Here is an 18616-nt window from a genome sequence, read left to right as displayed (position 1 = left end):
TGAGGAGTAGTAAATGAGTATTGCATCCCGTGGGCATTAATTAATCCCAAAATCTCATGTTTCTCCCACTGCTTCCCAGTAGCAGTGACCTCATACAATGAACCAGCAGCTTCCTACCCCATTCCTGCCGACAGCTCATCTCTGAGGAGGCAGGAATGACCTGAGCAAGATCTTTGAAAAGGACTTTATCAACCAATTTCAGCCTAAAATCACCCCAAAAAATGTACTGGGGATGGAGGACCTGCGAGCACTGGTGACAAATGACAGCCAGGCAGGAGCTGCACTGAAAGCAAAGCCGGAGAAATCGGAGGAGAAGGATTCTTCTGGCTTTGCATCATCGCAGCCCAACCACATCTATTTTTGCTGTAGGCATGGCATTGAGCACCCGTCACCGCTATTCCTACTCCATCCATCTCCGTATGCCAGGCAAGACTGGCAGTGGGATGGAGCAGCAGGAGGAGCGGTGCTTTAAGTGTCCTTAATTGCCTTAAAATCTGGGGAATTCAGATTATTGCCCTTCACCCCCCAGCACAGGAAGGGACACCTGGCCCTGGACACAACGCTCTGTTCCAAGAGCACAAGACTGCTCGTCACCCACCCAGCCAGGATTATTCTGCCCCTTATTTCTGCCTCCAATCATGTCCTCGATGCAATTCCACAAGGATTATGCTTTTATTCTCGAAAGGAGAGAGAAAAATGTCACTTAACCTGCAGGCAGATGGTGACACCAACTCCTGGTGACCTGAGGACACCCTTGAGGCTGCAGGAGCCATCTCCAGTGGGCAGAGAACGTGCACAGCTCATGGCTGGAGAGTCTGGCACAGGCTCGGCATCTCCTGGAGCCTTTCCGACAATGGGATCACACGCAGGGATGGCTGGTTGGATCTGGCTTGGGAAGGGTTCACACATTCTTGTTTTCCAAAAAAAAGCACTGTAAAAACATTATTATTTATATTATTTATCATGTTTGTGTATTTGTTTTAATTGTACTAAGTAATTATGTAGATAAATATATAAATATAAATATGTATTTCTTATTTATTTTCTTTGGTTCCTGAGTGAAAAGGTTTTCATCTCCCTGAGGGAGCTCCTGAAGGGTTGAGGCTGTTGTGGTTTCCAGGGCAAAGGGGTTGGAGTGGTGTGGGGTGGTGGGTTCAGGACAGAGGGAGTGATTGGGGGTGATGGGTATGTGGGGTGCAGGGTAGAGGAAGGGATTGGGGGTGATGGGTACGGCGGATGCAGGGCAGAGAGCTCCGTGCTGATGACGGGGTGCGGGGGTTTAGGCGCAAGGGGGTTCAGTGGGTTCCAGGGCAGAGGGATCGGGGTGCGGGGTGGGTGGCTCGGGGGTGCTGGGCGCGGTGCGTTCCCCTACAGAAGGGCGGGGGGCTCTGGGCCGGTCCCCCCAGCCCATCCCGTCCCCGCGGGGGTCTGGCGGCTCCACCTGCCCCCCCGCGGGGCGGCCCCGGGGCCGGGCCGGGCCGGGCTCCGCCCGCCGCTGTCGGAGGCTCCGCCGGGCCGGGGCCGGTGGCGCAGAGCGGGACCCTCCCGAGCCCGCGTCCGTCCCGCTCCCGGGAGGGGAGGAGCCGGGGGGGCTCCCGGGGAGGAGCCCGGGGGGCTCCCGATGAGGCGTCGGAGGATGAACCAGCTGTACATCGGCAACCTCAGCCCCGCCGCCACCGCCCAGGACCTCCGGCAGCTCTTCGGGGAGCGGCAGCTGCCCCTGCCCGGCCAGGTCCTCCTCAAGTCCGGCTACGCCTTCGTGGACTACCCGGACCAAAACTGGGCCATCCGGGCCATCGAGACCCTCTCGGGTGAGCGACCCCCCCCCGCGCCCCCGCATCCCCCCCGCGACCCTCTCATCACCCCCCTCGCCGCCCCCTCCCCGGGCATCTCCCGGTCCCCCCTTCCCTCCCTCCTCTCCCTCCTTCCCTCCCTCCTCCCGCCCCGGCTCTTCCCGACCTCGCCTCTATTTTTCGCTGATTTTTTTCTCCGATTTTATTGGGAGCCCCCGGGGCGCGGCGCCCCCGGCCCCGCCGCCCCGCCGCCCCCCGCGCCCCCCCGGGGACCCGATTACGAGGTGCCCAGCCCCAACTCCCCGGGGGCGCCGAGCGGGGGGGACCGGGGCGCCGGGGGGCGCGGGGGGCGCGGGGGCAGCCCGGGAGGGCCGGCGGCTCGGGATGCGGTGGGACACGATGGGGTGGGATGCGGTGGGACGGGATTTGGCGGGGGGATGCCGCCGTGCCCCATCCCGGGGGGATGCTGAGCGCCCCGCTGTCTCCGCAGGGAAAGTGGAGCTGCACGGCAAAGTGATGGAAGTGGATTATTCCGTGCCCAAAAAGCTCAGGTAACCCCGCGGCGTGTCCCCCGATGTCCCCCCGGTGTCCGTGTCCGTCGCAGCGTTTCGGGGGGCGCGCCGGGCGCTCCGGGATGCGGGGGACGGGGGGGGCGGCGGAGCCCCGTCGGTTTTACTTTCGCTCCGGAGCGCGGCGCGGCGGGGGAAGGAGCTGCCGGCCCACGGCCGCGTTCCCACGGTGGGCACCCCCGTGATGCCCCCTCACCCCACGCTCCCGGGGAAAACAGCCGCTAATTTAGCAGGAAAACACGAGAAACCCCCTTTCCTCCCACTTTCCGCGCCGCGGACGGAGCTTTTCCCGGCAGCGCAGCCACCCGCACCCTTAGGCTTATTATCTTTAGTCGGTAATTAATCAATTTCCCCTCTCCAAACACCTCATCTCCCCGCTTTATCCAGCCGGAGAACCCCAAAACACGAAGCGTGTTTTATTTCATGCATCGCGGCGAGCGCGCCCTCTCATTCCCATCAGGTGCCCGAGGCCGGGCTGATGGGCACACGCGTTCCGCAGGGAAAACAAACCCGGCTCCGTGTGGCGTAGCCTCATCCCGAGGTTTATTCCCCCCCGTCATGTGTCGGGATAAAAGGCAACAACAACAAAAATAAAAAAAAAACCCACGGGCTGCTCCGGGCGGGTGATTTGGCTCGGCCGGGCGCGGAGGCTTGGCCTGGGCTGGGAGCTGGGGTCCGGATTTGGCCCGGGATTGCTGCTGGGGTATTAATTTGGAAATGACGGGGGGGTTGGAAATGCTGTTGTGTAATTGAGGCTTACGGGGGGGGAATGGCTCGTGCCCGGCATCACGTGTGCTGGAGTGGGATTTCGTCTTTGGCGAGGGATCTGCACGCTCCCTACCTCCCAAAAACCATCCCGAGGAGCCCCCCAGGCATCCCCAGGTGTGGCATTTCCCGGCTAAACCCCTGCTGCAGCCTCAGGATGGGCCGGCGGTGACTTTGGAAGAGGGATGGAGGCAGAAATTGGGAGTTTGGGGCCATAGTACGCAGCCAGGGCTCGACCTTTACCGTGTAGCCGGGGATGTAAACAAGGAATTCATCTTTAAATTCTCCGTCGGGGCTGGGGCTGGGGTGCGCCTGCTTTTCCTCCCGAGTTTTAAAATTAGAAAAAAGCCATTTAACCCGCCCAGAAATAAATACTGGTTTATTTTACATCGCTCTGTGTTCGGCTGGCTCCAAGTTTTCTATTCCCAAGTTTCTTCCGATTATTGAGATCTAATTTAAGCCGGTGTCTTTTTATGCCCAGCTCAAAAAAAATCTACCCTGATAATTTATATTAATATCCCCAGTTTGGGGGGCTGTGCCTTGATTCGGTTTTATAGATTTTATTTCGATTATAGATTTTATTTTTGTAATGTGATTTTTTGGCAGGGGACGGAGCCTCACGTGGTCGTGTTTATTCCCCCCCTCCCTCTTTAAATCTGTAGAAAATCCAATTTTTATGGTGGTGGTTGAGTCCCGGAGAGACGCTGGGATTTCAGGGAGTGAAATGGTAAAAATCCCCCCGTTGCTGAGATGAATTTGGGGTTTTTGGTTTGGAGAACCCGAGCTGGGCTGGCTCCCATCCCTCGGCATTCCTGCGTCACGGGGATGTGAGGAGGTTCCCTCCGTGCCCGACTTCACCTGGAATGTTTAATTTTTACATTAAAATCTAACACAAATATATAAATCTAATGTATATATAATCTAATCAGTAGATTTATATACACATAAACACATTTGGATAAGGAACTGACTGGAAAACCCCTGGGAGATCTGGCCACGGAAAGCAGGGAAGGGAATTCCTCGAGGGGAGGCGCTGGCACAGGGGTTGTTTCTGTTTCTCCGAAGGCAGGAATTAAATGTGACAGTGGTGGGAAGGAGCCTGAATCCTGCCCAGCCCATCCATTCGCCTCCCACGGCTTCCAAATCAGCCCTTCTGTGCCATCCCAATGGTCTGGGCTCCTCTAGGAAGTATCCAACAGCCTCAAAAATTTGTTTCCCCTTGTATATATCATGCCTTAGGGAATTAAAGAAAAAAAAAATCACTTTATATTTTATATTTTAACCAACATTTTCAAATTTTAAATTCTTTTACAATTGATTTTGAGCTCAGCAGGAGTAGGGAATACTTCTTAAATTTGCTTGAAGCAATCCCACTCCAAGAGTGTTTTGCTTTTGGAGCGTGGCCATGGGGGAAGCAGCAGCATCTTCCTCCTTAAAGATTGGTTGTGCATTCCTAAAATCTTTAAAAAATCGTGTTAATGGAAAAGAAAGATGGAAAAGAAAGAACATACAAAGTTATATAAAGAAAGAGCATTTTAGAAAAGTAAAAATGTGAAAAATGGGAAGTAAAACTCAGCTAAGGCAGTGCTGACTTTTTTACAAGAATTGTATTAACATGAGGAGTTTAAAAAGTATCAGAGTTCCAGTTATTGTCCCCAAATCAGTCAAATTTGGGGGGTTTTGGTTGTGAAGGTGCCTTTTAATTTCTGCTTGTGCCATAATTGTCAGAAATGAGAAAGGAAAGCACGAGGGAGATGTGAAGAGCAGTGAGGGGAGCCTGGAAATCACTGAAATACTAAATTATTGTATACAAATCCCTCATTATGTCTAAAACTTGGGTGGTTTTGTCCCAGATAAAGGTGGCTGGAGGGGGAGAGGTGCTGGTGCCTGCCCGAGTGCCTTTGCTGGGGGTGATTTTATGGCATTTTCTCCTGTTTCAAATACAATTACCCTTAAATAATTCTCTTTTAACCACCAGTTCAATTCTCCTTTCTGCGTGGTTTTGCTTTATTGGTTATTTACTTATTTCCCTGTGCTTTTCAACCCAGAAATGTTGGTGAAGTTAAAGCTGGTGATGAACATCCAGGCCCTTTGTTCTTCCTCTGGACACCCCATCTTTGCTCTCCTTAGCAAATAATTGCTTGTCATTAGTGAGCTGCTTAATTAGCAGAGAGGAATTCCCGTTGCTTTGGCAGGAAGAGCCCCTGGAACCTCCCCACGTGTGCCTGGAAATGCTCACGGGGAGCAGAAAATTGAATTTGGGGCGCTAGGAGTGGGGCTGCCCTCAGACTGAGTCCTATATCCTTAAACAGATACATTTAAAAACTTTTAGTGTGTTATATATTGATACAAATTAATAATGTGTGGTGGTGTGTTTAAAGCATTTGGTATCTTTTGTGTAGATATAAATAAAATATATTACATGTATAAAGACACCATATAAAAGGTACATAAATATATATTTTATAAGAATAAAAATATACTTCTAATGCATAATTTTCTATGTGATATATGGATTAGGTGAGCTCTAAAGTTCAAACCCAAACCATTCTATGATTTTATATTTATGTATGTTTATATGAAACATTCATATAAAGATATTAAATTGCATAAAATACACAAAATGTTCCTATGCAGTATATAAAATTTTATAAGACATATTTATGTACAAAAGAGAATTTATATTTTTTTAATATATAGACATACTTATAAAGTTGCCAGGGCAATGTTGGTCACATCCAGGATGGGAAACCCCCCTCCTGCTGCCCACTGGATGTGTGCCCAGTTTCCCATAGGTCTGGGATGCTGTTCCCAATGGGCTGGCCAGGAGAATCCCCTTGGAACTGATCCTTTCCCAGACTCCAGCGCTGGCTCTGGACGGGGGTGACGCCACTGCTTGTTTTATTTTTTTTTTTTAATTTAATTTAATTTTATTTTATTTCATCATTTCATTTCTGTTTGCAGGTGTAGGTGAACTGGGAGTTGGTGGTGTTTGAGTTTTGGTTTTCTTTAGATTCCTTTCCACGTGGGTCTTTGCTTCCATTAATATTTTATCCTTTCTTTCCCTTGTTTATTTACCCCCATTTCCTTTTCCTGATTTCTTTCCCTGCCTCTTCTTTTTCCTCCCACTCTTCCCCCCTTTTTTTCCACCTCTTTCTTTCCTCCTTATTTCCCCCCATTTTTCCTCCCCTCTTCTTTCCCCTATTTCCCCCTCTGCTTTTCTCCCCCATTATTTTTTTTCTCCTTCTTCTTTCCCCCTTTTTTCCTTCTTCTCTGTCCTTCTTTTTCCCTTCATTCCCACTTTTCCTTTTCTTTCTTTTCTTTTCTTTTCTTTTCTTTTCTTTTCTTTTCTTTTCTTTTCTTTTCTTTTCTTTTCTTTTCTTTTCTTTTCTTTTCTTTTCTTTTCTTTTCTTTTCTTTTCTTTTCTTTTCTTTTCTTTTCGTTTCTTTTCGTTTTCTTTTTTTCCTCACCCCCTCTTTCTCCCTCTTATTTTCCCTTTTCTCCCTCTCTTCTTTTCCTCCTCTTCTTTTCTCCTTTAATTTCCTCCTTTTCCCCCTCTCTTCTTTTCCACTCTTCTTTCCCCCTTTTTTCCCTCTCTTCCCCCTTCCCCCCCTTTCCTCCTTCCTTTTCCCCTTTATCTTTTGTCCCCTTTCCTTCTTTTCCCCTCTTTCTTTTCCCTCCTTTTTTTCTCCCCACCTTTCTTTCTCCCTCTTCTTTCCCCCTTTCCTTTTCCCCCCTTTTCTCCCCGTCTCCATTTCCCCAATCTTCTTTTCCCCTTTCCTTTTCCCCCTTCCCCCTCTCTCCTTTTCCTTTCTGTCCTTTTCCACTCTTCTTTTCCCCCTCTTCTTTTCCACCTTCTTTTCCCCTTTTTCCACCCACCTTCTTTCCCCCCTTTCTTTCTTTTTTCCCTTCTTCTTCCCCCCTTTCTTTCTCCCTCTTCTTTTCCCTTTTCTCATCCCTCTTCTTTCCCCCCTCTCCTTTCCCCCCCTTCTTTTCCACTTTCCTTTCCCCCTTTATTCCCCTCTCTCCTTTTCCACCCTTCTTTCTCCCCTTTTTCCCTCCCTTCCCCCTTTCCCCCTACCTTCCTTACCTCTTCCTTTTCCCCCTCATCTTTTATCCTCTTTCCTTCTTTTTCCCCTCATCTTTCCCCTCTCTCCTTTTCCTTTCTTTCCTTTTCCACTCTTCTTTCTCCCTTTTTTTCCTCTCTTCCACCTTTCCCCCACCTTCCTTTCCCCCTCTATTTCCCCTTATCTTTTATCCCCTTTCCTTCTTTTCCCCCTTTTTCCTTCCTCCCTTCTTCCTCTCCCCCCACTCTCCCATTTATCTCCTTCCCCATCATTTTTCCCCCCTCTCTCTTTGTTTTTTCCCCCTGATTTTTGTACCTTCTCCTTTCCCCCTCCTCCTCCCCTCCCTCTTTTGTTTTCCCCGCGATCCGATGGTGACAGATGGGCCGGATTCCCGATTCCCCTCCATCCCCATTGTTGATCCACGCACGGGGCCGGACCCTTTTCCATCCCGGGGTTTTTAATTCCTTAAGAGCAAAGCCCCCGGGCTGGAAGGGGAGCTGGAGCAGCCGCAGCCTCCTGGCAACTGCTGGAAACTGGGGCAGCTCTTCAATGCTCGTGGAGCTGCTGTTGGGTGGGCTTGGGATGCACCAAAACTCCTCCAGGACAGCCCCAGCAAACCCAGAAAATAGATGGGATCATGAGCAATCGCAAATCCGGCAGCCACTTCCCTCCCTGCCCGCTCAGGGGGCTGTTGGCTCAGGCTCCGAGCTGGAAAATTCAGCTGGGACAGAGTTTGGTCCCTGCCTGATGATGGGGATTATTTTTTGGTAGATGTTTTCTTGCCTGGGACAAATATTTCATAAAGCAGGCAGAGCCCTCACTGGGTTTTCAGCATGTTTTCCCTTTGCTTTTTTCCCCCAGTTCTCTTGAAAATTTATTTTTATGGAAAACAGGAGGTGGCAGAGCATGTTTTCTCTGCCCTCAGCACTGATCTGAGGTGGAAGGTGATGAAATCCCTTTAAGCTTTATTATAGTAAGATATTACAAAGCATGAGTAGGAAAAAAATCTGTGCTTTTTAGGGCAGAGAGTGCTGAAGCCATCCCTTATATTCCACTGTATTAATTAGATACCATTATATATCATTTTTCTATATTTTGTATATTATTATATAGCATTATATCACAATATTAATTTATTATTGGATTATTTTGTTGAGGTTTTATTATTATATTATAAAGCTTATATTGAAGCTAGCTTGTTTCTAATTCCCAAATTTGTGGGAGACAAAGCCCCTCTGGAGTTTTTTGACTAAGGGATGGGTGGGAGATCCATGGGACCAACAGGGAAAATCCAGGAAGGATTGTGGATGTTGGACACGGAGCTGGTGGCTCATTCTCATTTCAAACTTCTTGACATTTTTATGCTTGTCCTTCTGTGTCCTGGGATTTTGAGGGGGTTGTAACCCACTATTTCCCTGGAAGCCATGCTGGAAAAGGGGGGATTTTGCCTAAACTCCCTCAATCCTCCTGATTCTGGGGAATAAACCCCAGGTTTTAAAGCTTTCCTGTTTTACTGCATGATTTCAGCAAGTGCAGGTAGCGGTGGTGATGCTGGCAGGGCGTGGATGGCTGGGGGTTGGTTTTCCATCCCATTTCCCTGCAGGGCTGTGATGCCAGCCCATGTTTCTGCTCTGGTGGGTGCATGAGAGGACACACAGCCCCATCCTGGGTTATTTCACTTTACCTCCTCACTCACTGCTCGATCCTCCCTGTGCTGCCGGCAGCTCCTGGCACCCAAACCCTGCTCTGGGGTGGAGGAGCTGCTTCCTCCTCGAGCTGCTGGTGAGCAGGACCAGTTTGGGATCAATTTAGAAGGGAAAAAAGCAGCTGAGCGTGGTTTCTTCAGCCCTTGAAGCTGCTGAGGCAGCGAGGTGGGTGTGTGGAGGAAGAGGCAGAGGGATGCAGCTCTCCAGGTTATCTGAGGGCACTCACCACAGCAGGGCCAGTTGCATCACACAGCTGAGTGTTTTTCCCCCATCTGGTTATTAGGATTTATTTCACTCCTTAAATTCCCACCAGCCTGCTGCAAAACAGGATGGGTGAGACATGGCCACTGTCGGCTCCTGTGCTGGTGTTGTGTGCGTGCCCTGGAGTCAACCCCCAGGGTCTGGGAAAATGAAACGAAAATGAAAACAAAAATCAAAATAAAGGGGGTTTCTGCCACGAAGTTCTCCTGGGAGTGGTGTTGGGAATGGCTGAGTTCTTCCATGCCCCTGGGAATAACTCACCCAACCTGTCATGGCTCCAGATGTGCATCCCTGGCTCCAGCAGTGATGGCTGTGTGGGGTCCAGCACTGCTTCACCCAGGTGTGCAGTTACAAGAGCCATGAGCACACCCAGGAGGAGCAATAACCTTGTCTTCAATGCTGGGTGGTGATGTTGAGCTGCTGGGAATGCTGCCCATGGGAGCTGAAGCCTGAGTGCCCTTTGGGTGCCTTTAAATGCTGTGCACTGCTTTGGATGGATGCTGGAAGTAGGAATATTCTGTCGTGTCCCGTTGGGAAGTGGGGATTTGTGGCACCTGCTGTGGTTCTTCTGTTGGGGTGTTTTGGGAGGGTGAAGCAGCACCTGGGGAGACCAGGGCTGCTCTGGCATCTCCTTTGGCAGAGGAGTAGGGAAATTATGGCTCTGGAGCAATTCAATCCAAGGCAGGGCTTTTCCAGGAGTGGCAGAGGGATTTGTGCAGCTGCTGTGCTGGTTTCTCTTGGATGTGCCCCTTCCAAGTGCCCTGTGTCCCCTGGGCTTTGGGGACAGGTGGGCTGAGCCAAGTGAACCCCAAATGGAGAGCAGCTGTGGGGTGCCCAACCTGGGGCACCCCAGTGGTTCCCACATGGGAGAGGAGGGTGGCTGTGGTGGTGCTTTGGCTGGGAGCTGAGCAGGGGCACCTTGGGATGAAGGTGCCCCCGTGGGTTTGGGTCTGGGGGTGACTGGGCAGCGTGTCCACCTCTCTCCAACGGTTTGGGACTGGCTGGGATTTATTCAGGCCCTGTGGCCTCACAGCCTGGCACCCATCATCTCAGGGGTGAGATGTGTCTATTGGGGGTCACTCCAACTCCCAAAGTAGGAAAAGTTGTTTGTGAGAGATAGTTTTCATTTTTCTATCAGTGTAGAAACATTTTATACAGGTGTTAGCTGTGTTTCACCTAGGAATAGATTGTTATGCTAATGAACTGCTCTCCCTAGGATTGTTTTCACATGGGAGCTTGCAAAGGGCTGGCCTGACAAGGAGAGCAGCCTTGATTTTTTGAAGCCTTTCTTTCTGATTTTCCTACCTTACGGCAACAGAGTGGCTCGTGGCTCAAGGCTTGGCTGGATCCTGCATGGATTGGGCTGTGTCAGAACCTGTCACTGCTCAAGCACATCTCACAGCCAGGCTGAGGAGATGTCAGGGGGCTCTGACCCTTGGGAAGCCTTGGCAGGGCTTCCTGTGCAGCCACGGTCAGGTTGGCAATGAAGCCATGGTTTCACCAATTTGGGAATGCAACCATAATGAGGTTGGGAATGAAACCATGTCCAGGTTGGGAATGAAACCATGTCCAGGTTGGGGATGGAACCACAGCCAGGCTGGGAGTGAGCCATGTTGTCCTGTGAGTTTGGAAGTGCCACTGGACGAGGCTGGGTGTGTTGGGCATCTCCAAACTCAGGCTTACAAGGATATTTATTAGGGTTTCCCCGAGGAGAGCAGCCCCACGTTGCTGGGAAGTGGTGAGCCTCAGCTGGATGTGCTTTTGGAGAGCTCCCCTCAGGGTACAGCAGGGCTGGCCTGGCCAGGCTGGGGTCCTGTTCCCAGCCCAGAGCAGCGTGGGCAGGGCTGTCTGTGCATCCCTGTGCGGCCATGGCTCTGCAGAGGCTCCTTTCAGGAGGTTTCCTTGGAAACCTGACAGCCAGCATGAGGAGGGAGCGTTCCAGAGAGAGCTCCAGCCCCAGTGGTGACCAGGGCACAGCGAGGAGAAATGGCTCTCCCTGGGACTGAGCTGCCTTGGCTCGCTGTGGGGAGGTGGGATGCTTTGGGAAGCTCTCACAGCTCTGTGTGATTCCCAGAGAGGCTGTTCCTTCTGCTGTGAGGTGCCTGCAGACCCTAACCCAGGGCTTTGTCTTTGCAGGAGCAGGAAGATCCAGATCCGAAACATCCCTCCCCACCTACAGTGGGAGGTAAGAAGTGGCTGATCCCAGAAATCCCAAAAACATCCCGTTCATCTTCTCCAGCATCGTGAGCTGTGCTGCTGGAGCACATGGCCTGCACGTGGGCCACCCTTTAACTTCCCAGTAATGCAGGGAGGGAGCCTGAACTGGGCTCCAGCTCCTGCCTGCTTTTGGGTGGGGGCCAGCTTAGAGTGCTGGGTCAGCTCTGGGATAAAGGATGATAATGGGATGCATGGATGATAATGGGATAGTGGGTGGTGCTGGAGGGTGTTTGTGGGTGGAGGGTGCTCCTGCCCTGCTTGGAGCCTCACCTGCCCTGTTTGCTGCTCTGTCCCCAGGTGCTGGATGGCCTCTTAGCTCAGTATGGCACAGTGGAGAATGTAGAGCAAGGTAAGATGGTCCAGCATGGTCCTCATCCCTGCAAAATTCCCAGTGCTGCTCCCCAGCTCTGCCCAGGCTGCAGGAAGCCCGCTGGGATGAAACCTAGTTGGATAACCAGTCCAGCAGCAGTGGTCTGAAATGGGTTTTGGACACAAACCCTGCTGGTGGGATGATGTGGGCTGTGCATCCACCATCCCTGGGAATGCCCCTGGTCCCTGAAAAAATTGAAAGCAAAAATGAGCTGAGTGTAGGTTGGGATCCACTGGTGGGTCAGGGATGTCCAGCCTTGCATTCTGCTTGGATTCAGCCTTGGATCCAGCCCAGTCCTTGTGCTGGGGGTAAACACAGGGTGCCCAGGGGAAAACACAGGGTGCCCAGGCATGCCATGGGACATGTCCCTGTCCCCATCCCAGGTGTATCCCCTCCTCTGGAGCATGCTGAGAGCAGCAGTGACACCTCTCCCAGCCCTGCTCCAACTCTGCTTCTCTTGCTCCCACAGTGAACACAGACACAGAAACTGCCGTTGTCAACGTGACCTACGCCACCAAGGAGGAGGCCAAAGTGTGAGTGGGGTTTGGTTTGGTTTGGTTTGGTTTGGTTTGCCCATGATTTCCACCACACCAGCTTTCCCAAGGAGTCCCAGGTGTCTTCCAGGCTTCTCTAAGCTGTCCCACCACTGGGCTGTCCTCTGGCATGGGAGATGGGCTAGTACACATTATTGCAGAAGCTTTGGCATGATCCATGTGGAAGGGGATGACGTCCCACCAGGTTATGGGGCTTGCTCCTCATGGGAAAAATGTGGGGCTCTGGCTTCCCATGGCCATGTTCTCCAGACTGGGGAGGGCAGAGGATGCAAGGTGGGAAGGGCCCATGCTCTGCATGTGGTGGGGGTGCTGGAGGGGAGCCCCTGACCACGCCCTGCACCTCGCTGCCTTGCAGAGCAATAGAGAAGCTGAGCGACCAGCAGTTAGAGAACTGTTCCTTCAAGATTTCCTACATCCCGGATGAAGAGGTGAGCTCCCCTCCGCCCCCCCAGCGATCCCGCCGCGGGGGCCACTCCTCCAGGGAGCGGGGCTCCTCCCCAGGGGGCTCCTCACAGCCCAAACAGCTCGAGTTCCCACTGAGGATGCTGGTGCCCACGCAGTTTGTTGGTGCGATCATAGGAAAGGAGGGCTTGACCATAAAGAACCTTACTAAGCAAACCCAGTCCAAGTAAGTACTTGCAATGGTTTTGTTTTCCTTCCCTAGGGTGCTGTAGGTCCCAGCTCGGGTTCTCCCTGCACTGGGGGGCTTTGCAGTGCCAGCCACTGCTGGTTTCTTGGGGTGGTGGCAGAGCTCAGGTGCTGACCCATTCCTGCTGGCCAGGGTGGTCTGGGTGCTGCAGGAGGGGGATGCACACTGTAAAAAGGCCTGGAATGAGTTCCTAAAGCCTCACGAGAACAGCTTTGTGGGATGAGGCTTTAGGGAGAAATGGCAAGTTTGGGGATCAAATCCTAAAGGTGAATCCTCAGTGTAGTGGTCTTGGTTCTTGTGGGATTTGCTTATCCTGCAATATCCCATACGGGCTAGAGCTGTTAAGGGGAAAGGGACACTGTGGGAGCACTGCCACAAGAAGGATGGGCTTTTGTAACTGTTTGAAGCCTTTTTTAGCTATTAACGTGTTTATTTTTGAACTAAAAAAGGAAAAAAAACCAAAAAAGTGGGGTTGTCTTGCCAAAGTTTTCCATGTTTCTCTTGTTGCTGTTCTCCTGATCTCACTGCTCATTCTCTGCATGGTTTTCCTGCATGGTTTGTTCCTGCCCAGGTGTGTTTGTGTTTAACCCCAAGCTGTCTTCTCCTGTGCTCATCATCCTGCACGTGGTGATCCCATGGGACGTAGGAGTCCTGTCCCAGAGCATCCCAGTTCTCAGAGGAGTTTTTAGAGGCAAAGCTTTGGTACTAGTGTGGCTGGAGGTAGAAAGAGGAGCCAAACCCTGGTGCTGGCTTGGCAGGAAGAGGTTTGTATGGAAAGGGGGCAGAGGAGTAGGGAGAGGAGCTCTTGGAGCCTGGCTTGCTCACCTGGTGAGCAGATCCCTGTTGGCTGCAAGCCCTTCTCCAGGTGAGTCCTGGTGGGATGAGCAGCAGGCGTAGCTGTGTCCTCACCCCCAAGAAGGGAATTTGCCCTTTCCAAGCCCTGAGCCTAGCAAGGAAGGTGGGAAGGTGCCAGTTTCTGCCAGCCATGAAACCAGATGCTGTTGCTTGGAGCAGTTTCTGCCCCTGAATTGTCCCTCCTGGTGGGGTGGCTCTGTGTGCCTGCCCTGAAGACCCGGGCCATGGAGGAAGGTCCTGCTCAGTGCTCTGCCCTCTCCTGCCCTGCCTGCAGGCTGGGGTGAAGGGAACCCTCAGGAATCCATCCCAGGCAGCCACAGGAGCCCTGTCCTTCACTTTGGGTGCCATCCAACACTCTGTCCCTGCCTTCATCTGCCAGTGATGATCCAAGGGTGACATCCTGCTGCCCGGCCCCTGCTCCTTCCCAGAGTGATGCTGGCTTCTGGATTCCTCTGGTCACGTTGGATTTCACCCCTGGATCCACTCACAGAGATTCCAAAGGTGCTTCTGAGCCCCAGGAGGCAAAACTGTGCCCAGGCTGAGCTGTTTTTCCATGAAGAAACCCAGACCAAGACCTTCCACAGCCCTTGGAGCTCCGTGAGGAGAGGATCATGGCTACCATGGCTATCCACTGGGATAACCCTACAGGCACACTGTGTTGTCCACCTGGAGAGGGCTGTCCCTCATGGCAGCCACTCCTGAAGCATTCCCAGCCTACCCTAAGGTCTCTTGGAGGCTTTTCTTGCTGCACCATTGGCAAACCCTGTCCCCCCAGCCCTGGTCATCCCTCCCTGCAGCGCCTGGTGATGAGGTGAAGGTACTGAAAGTCCCCTTTTCCATCCTCCTGTTGGAACGGAGCAGTTCAGCAGTGGCACTGGGATGTGCTGGCAGCTCCAGAGCTCTCCCTTCTCCAGCTCTCTGGGGTGGGATGTGCCTGAAAGCAGTGACCCCTTCCTGGCATCCCTTCATCTCTCTGGCAAGTGAGCTCACACATCTGGACATGGGATGTGTCTTCCCCTGAGCTCATCATCCTGAACCTGGTGATCCCATGGGATGGTTGGTCAGCCAGGAACCTGGCGTGTGCCCCTTTCTGAGGCTTGTCCAAGGTCCTCATCACCTTGGTGCCTCCAGTCAGCACTTCCCTGGCACTTGGTTCCTTTCTGGCACGAAGGCTCAGCCGAGTTCTCCTCTCCACCAGCCTCAGCTGCTGTGTGGCTCCCATCTGTGGGGTTTGTTGGGATTCCTCATCAATTCCCCCTACCTTGGGAGCATCAGCCTGGTCTGTCATCGCCTCGTGTGGCCATCATGGTGTGTTCACCCTGTTCCCATCAAAGGGGTGGCAGCAAGTGTCCCTGTGTCTGCTGGGAATGGAGCCTGAGGGAGCTCCATGGCTGGGAGCACCAACTGAAGACATGGAGATCTGGAGAGATGGAGGCAAGAAGGGAACCACGCTGTCTTCCCTCCCTGTTCAGTGCTTGGATGGAACCACTCTGGGTCCCTTTGGAGTCCCTTCTCTCAGGGAAGGCTCTCCCAGCTGCTCCCCTTCAACCATCAGTGTTCCAACATGATGGCTCTTGAAGAGTTGACCTGTTCAAACCCACCTGGACCCCAGCATGGCACCGTGTGGTGACTCTGCCCCCCAGCCCTTGGCCTGGCACGTGCAGCAGCGCCCTGGATGATCCCATCAGGACAGGACCTCGGAGATGTGGCCGGAGGGGACCCAAGTGCTGTCAGCATTCCAGAGTGGCTGAGCTGCCACTTCCACACCTGCTCAGAAGACCTGGCCCTGGCTGCAGCAGTGGCAGGGACGCCATGGTGGTGGCCCATGGCAGGATGGCCGCAGCACGGCATCACCGTCCGGCGGGAAGAGCGCGCGGATCATCGCGCGGAGAAGACGCAAGGGTTCCTCCCCCTGTAGCCCAAGGCGCATGGTCGAGGTGCGGGAGTCTCCTACCCTGCTTTCCTCTCTCCCTCTCTCTCAGGGCTTTGCCAGGTACGGTTGAGCGTGAGGAGCGAGCTGGAGGCCGTGCCTCCTCGCGCCATGAGCCATGAGCTGAGGGAGGAGCAGAGGAGTAGAGCACGGTCCCTGCCGCTGCGCACGGGAGCCTGCTGGTCCCCCCGGGAAGGGCGTGAGTACCAGCGCTGTTGTTGCCGGGTGCCTCCGTGTCGGGACAGACAGACGCTGCCCACGGGTAAGTGCTCTCTGTGCCCAAGGTCGCTGGACAGCCTCGGGTGTTGCGCAGAGAGAGGCGGAGCTCAGCAGGGCCTCTGATCCCGTCTGCTGCTCCGAGCGGGGCCGGCAGCAGAGATGATGATGATAGACCAGGTTGCTCAGGGCTTTAGTCCAGTTGAGGATTTGTTCTGCCCCCTCCATGCATTGGTTGATGTTGTGACGCCCCTCAGCTTCCGGGACCTCGGGTCCTACAGGCGAACGTGGTCCAAATCCGATCCGAACCGCCCGAAACCAAACACTGCCTGGGCTTGCGTGAGCCAGGTGCTGGTAGATGCAGCTGACAGCCAGGTTCACCCCACAGCTTGAGCAAGTGTTGAAATGAGTTTTTCTCAGCTCCTGAGCTCTCAGAACCCTCCGTGTGACCCCAGGCCTATCTGAGGGGCTCCTCTGTGCTGGTTGTTCACCACAGGGTTGACATCCATCGGAAGGAGAACGCCGGCGCTGCTGAGAAGCCCATCACCATCCACGCCACGCCAGAGGGGTGCTCGGAAGCGTGCCGCATGATCCTGGACATCATGCAGAAGGAGGCTGATGAAACGAAATTGTGAGTGCTCCTGGCTCAGCCACAGCGTGGTGGGACCCCGTGGTGGTGGTCCTTCTTTTCAACAAATCCTTAGTACCTGTGGCTGGAGATTTCTTTGTTGCCTGACTGGCTGGACCTTTAGATTTGATTTTTTCTTAATGCATTTTAGAGCAGAAGAGATTCCCTTGAAAATCCTGGCACACAACAGCCTGGTGGGGAGGTTGATTGGCAAGGAGGGCCGCAACCTCAAGAAGATTGAGCAGGACACGGGCACCAAGATCACCATCTCCCCGTAAGTTCCTGTGACAGGACTGGGGGGAATGGTGAGACAGCAGGGTTAGATGGGATATTGGGAAGGAATTGCTCCCTGTGAGGGTGGTAGATTGCCCAGAGAAGCTGTGGCTGCCACTGGATCCCTGGAAGTGTTGCAGGCCAGGTTGGACAGGGCTTGGAGCAACCTGGTCTAGTGGGAGGTGTCCCTGCCCTTGGCAGGGGCTGGAACTGGATGCACTTTCACATCCCTTCCATTCCATGATTCTATGATTCAGTGGAGTCCTGGTGGACACCAGGCCACCCCATTCTGTCCAACATGGTACAAGCACTGCTGCAGGTGAAAAACAGAGCAGCTGTGCCCTCCCATGTGCGTTCCCTATCCCAGGTGGATGTTCCTCATCCCAGGTGTTGGGCAGGGAGAGGGCGCATAGCTCTCACTCTGTCCTGTGGGGAACCCTCAGCTGTGATTTGAGTTTTCCTGGGGTTTTCCATGACTTGAAGAAGGGATGTGACCGTGTCTCTGAATTTTCCTGTGGGGCAGCTTGCAGGACCTGACCATCTACAACCCCGAGCGCACCATCACGGTGAAGGGCAGCATGGAGGCCTGCTCCAACGCCGAGGTGGAGATCATGAAGAAGCTGCGCGAGGCCTACGAGAGCGACGTGGTGGCTGTCAACGTAAGCCCAGCCCTCCCCGGGCCTGCTCCACTGCACAAAAATTCACAGTGGAGGTTGATGTGTTACAGCAAGGGTTGGGCCTCGCCCATGCCTGTGTTGAGAAGCCCAGTTCTCCCCCACCTTTCACAGCTTTCTCCTTTTATCTTTCCTTTCCCAGCAACAGGCCAACCTGATCCCAGGGCTGAACCTCAGTGCTTTGGGCATATTCTCCACAGGGCTGTCCATGCTGCCCTCCACCCCCGGGGCCCGGGGGGCTGCAGCTGCCACCCCCTACCACCCCTTTGCAGTAAGTGTGGTGTGTTCCTGGTGCCTGGAGCTGTTGGGTTTGGGAGCTACCTTATGGGGAGTTCTGACTCTCAGCCATTTTGGGGAGGATGCTCATTTGCAGCAGCAAAGTGGAGAGGACAGGGAGTGAAGGTGGCAATCACCAAGAAGATCAGCTGCATCTCTGGGTTGTGCTGATCTGGGTTCCACTAGTGTTTAAGGATTGGCTGTGTCCCAAGGGTGCTGCTCTCTGAAGAGAGCATGGAAAAACCATGTAGGTGGTCTTCATTCCTGACCCCAAGGCCACCACTGGCCTGAGGTGACAGTGGGCAGGGATGGTGCAGTGTCAGGAGAACAGGATGGCCAAGGTGCTGGTGGAGAAGGTCCATCCCAGGTCACTCAGGCACCATGGGCTGCCTCCATTAGTTCTTCAATAATTTATTCTGAGCTGTGGGTTAATTTACCTGTGCTGTTTTCTCTCCCTGCAATCCCTGCAGCAGAGCGGGCGGAGGAGGACGGTGAGTGCTGGGAGGATGTGGGGTGTTTGGGGTGGCTCTGGAGGGCTCCAGGAGGGTTGGTTGGTCACTCCCAACCTGTGGAGGGAGGGTGCTGTGCCTGTATCCACAACCTCTGGGCGACAGCTGTGGGAATTATTTATGTGGGGTGTGATGGAGAGGAGTGGGACAGGTCTCCTGAAGGGCAGTATTTGGTGTGGGGTCCTTCACCCCAAGGCTTTGTGTGGCCTTTTTCAAGCCCCCTGGTGAGGCCAGAAGGAGATCTTTTTTTCTGATACAAATATCAGCAGGACAAAGCCAAAAAAGCAGCAGTGGGGAGGGACTG

The 18616-nt window shown here is 53.2% G+C and overlaps 1 protein-coding gene across 4 annotated transcripts in view; it reads left to right on the top strand.

Moving 5' to 3' along the window:
- The first annotated feature begins 1418 nt into the window (after positions 1–1418).
- Positions 1419–18616, top strand: part of IGF2BP2 (insulin like growth factor 2 mRNA binding protein 2) — a 20635-nt gene continuing 3437 nt past the window's right edge. The window contains exons 1-11 of one of the 4 annotated variants that reach the window (XM_074546930.1): positions 1419–1811; positions 2284–2344; positions 11298–11346; positions 11676–11727; positions 12218–12281; positions 12658–12930; positions 16449–16583; positions 16732–16854; positions 17377–17512; positions 17670–17798; positions 18271–18294. In XM_074546930.1, the coding sequence (XP_074403031.1) occupies positions 1622–1811; positions 2284–2344; positions 11298–11346; positions 11676–11727; positions 12218–12281; positions 12658–12930; positions 16449–16583; positions 16732–16854; positions 17377–17512; positions 17670–17798; positions 18271–18294 (1236 nt within the window). In that variant the 5' untranslated portion in view covers positions 1419–1621. Of the gene's footprint in view, positions 1812–1938; positions 2078–2283; positions 2345–11095; positions 11192–11297; positions 11347–11675; positions 11728–12217; positions 12282–12657; positions 12931–16448; positions 16584–16731; positions 16855–17376; positions 17513–17669; positions 17799–18270; positions 18295–18616 lie in introns of those variants that run through there. The other 3 variants (XM_074546931.1, XM_074546932.1, XM_026795050.2) reach the window with 3 other exon arrangements.

Source organism: Zonotrichia albicollis, chromosome 9 (assembly GCF_047830755.1).
Source record: "Zonotrichia albicollis isolate bZonAlb1 chromosome 9, bZonAlb1.hap1, whole genome shotgun sequence".
Taxonomy (NCBI): domain Eukaryota; kingdom Metazoa; phylum Chordata; class Aves; order Passeriformes; family Passerellidae; genus Zonotrichia; species Zonotrichia albicollis.
Note: the sequence above shows the minus strand (reverse complement) of the source record. Positions and strands in the feature narration are given on the sequence as shown.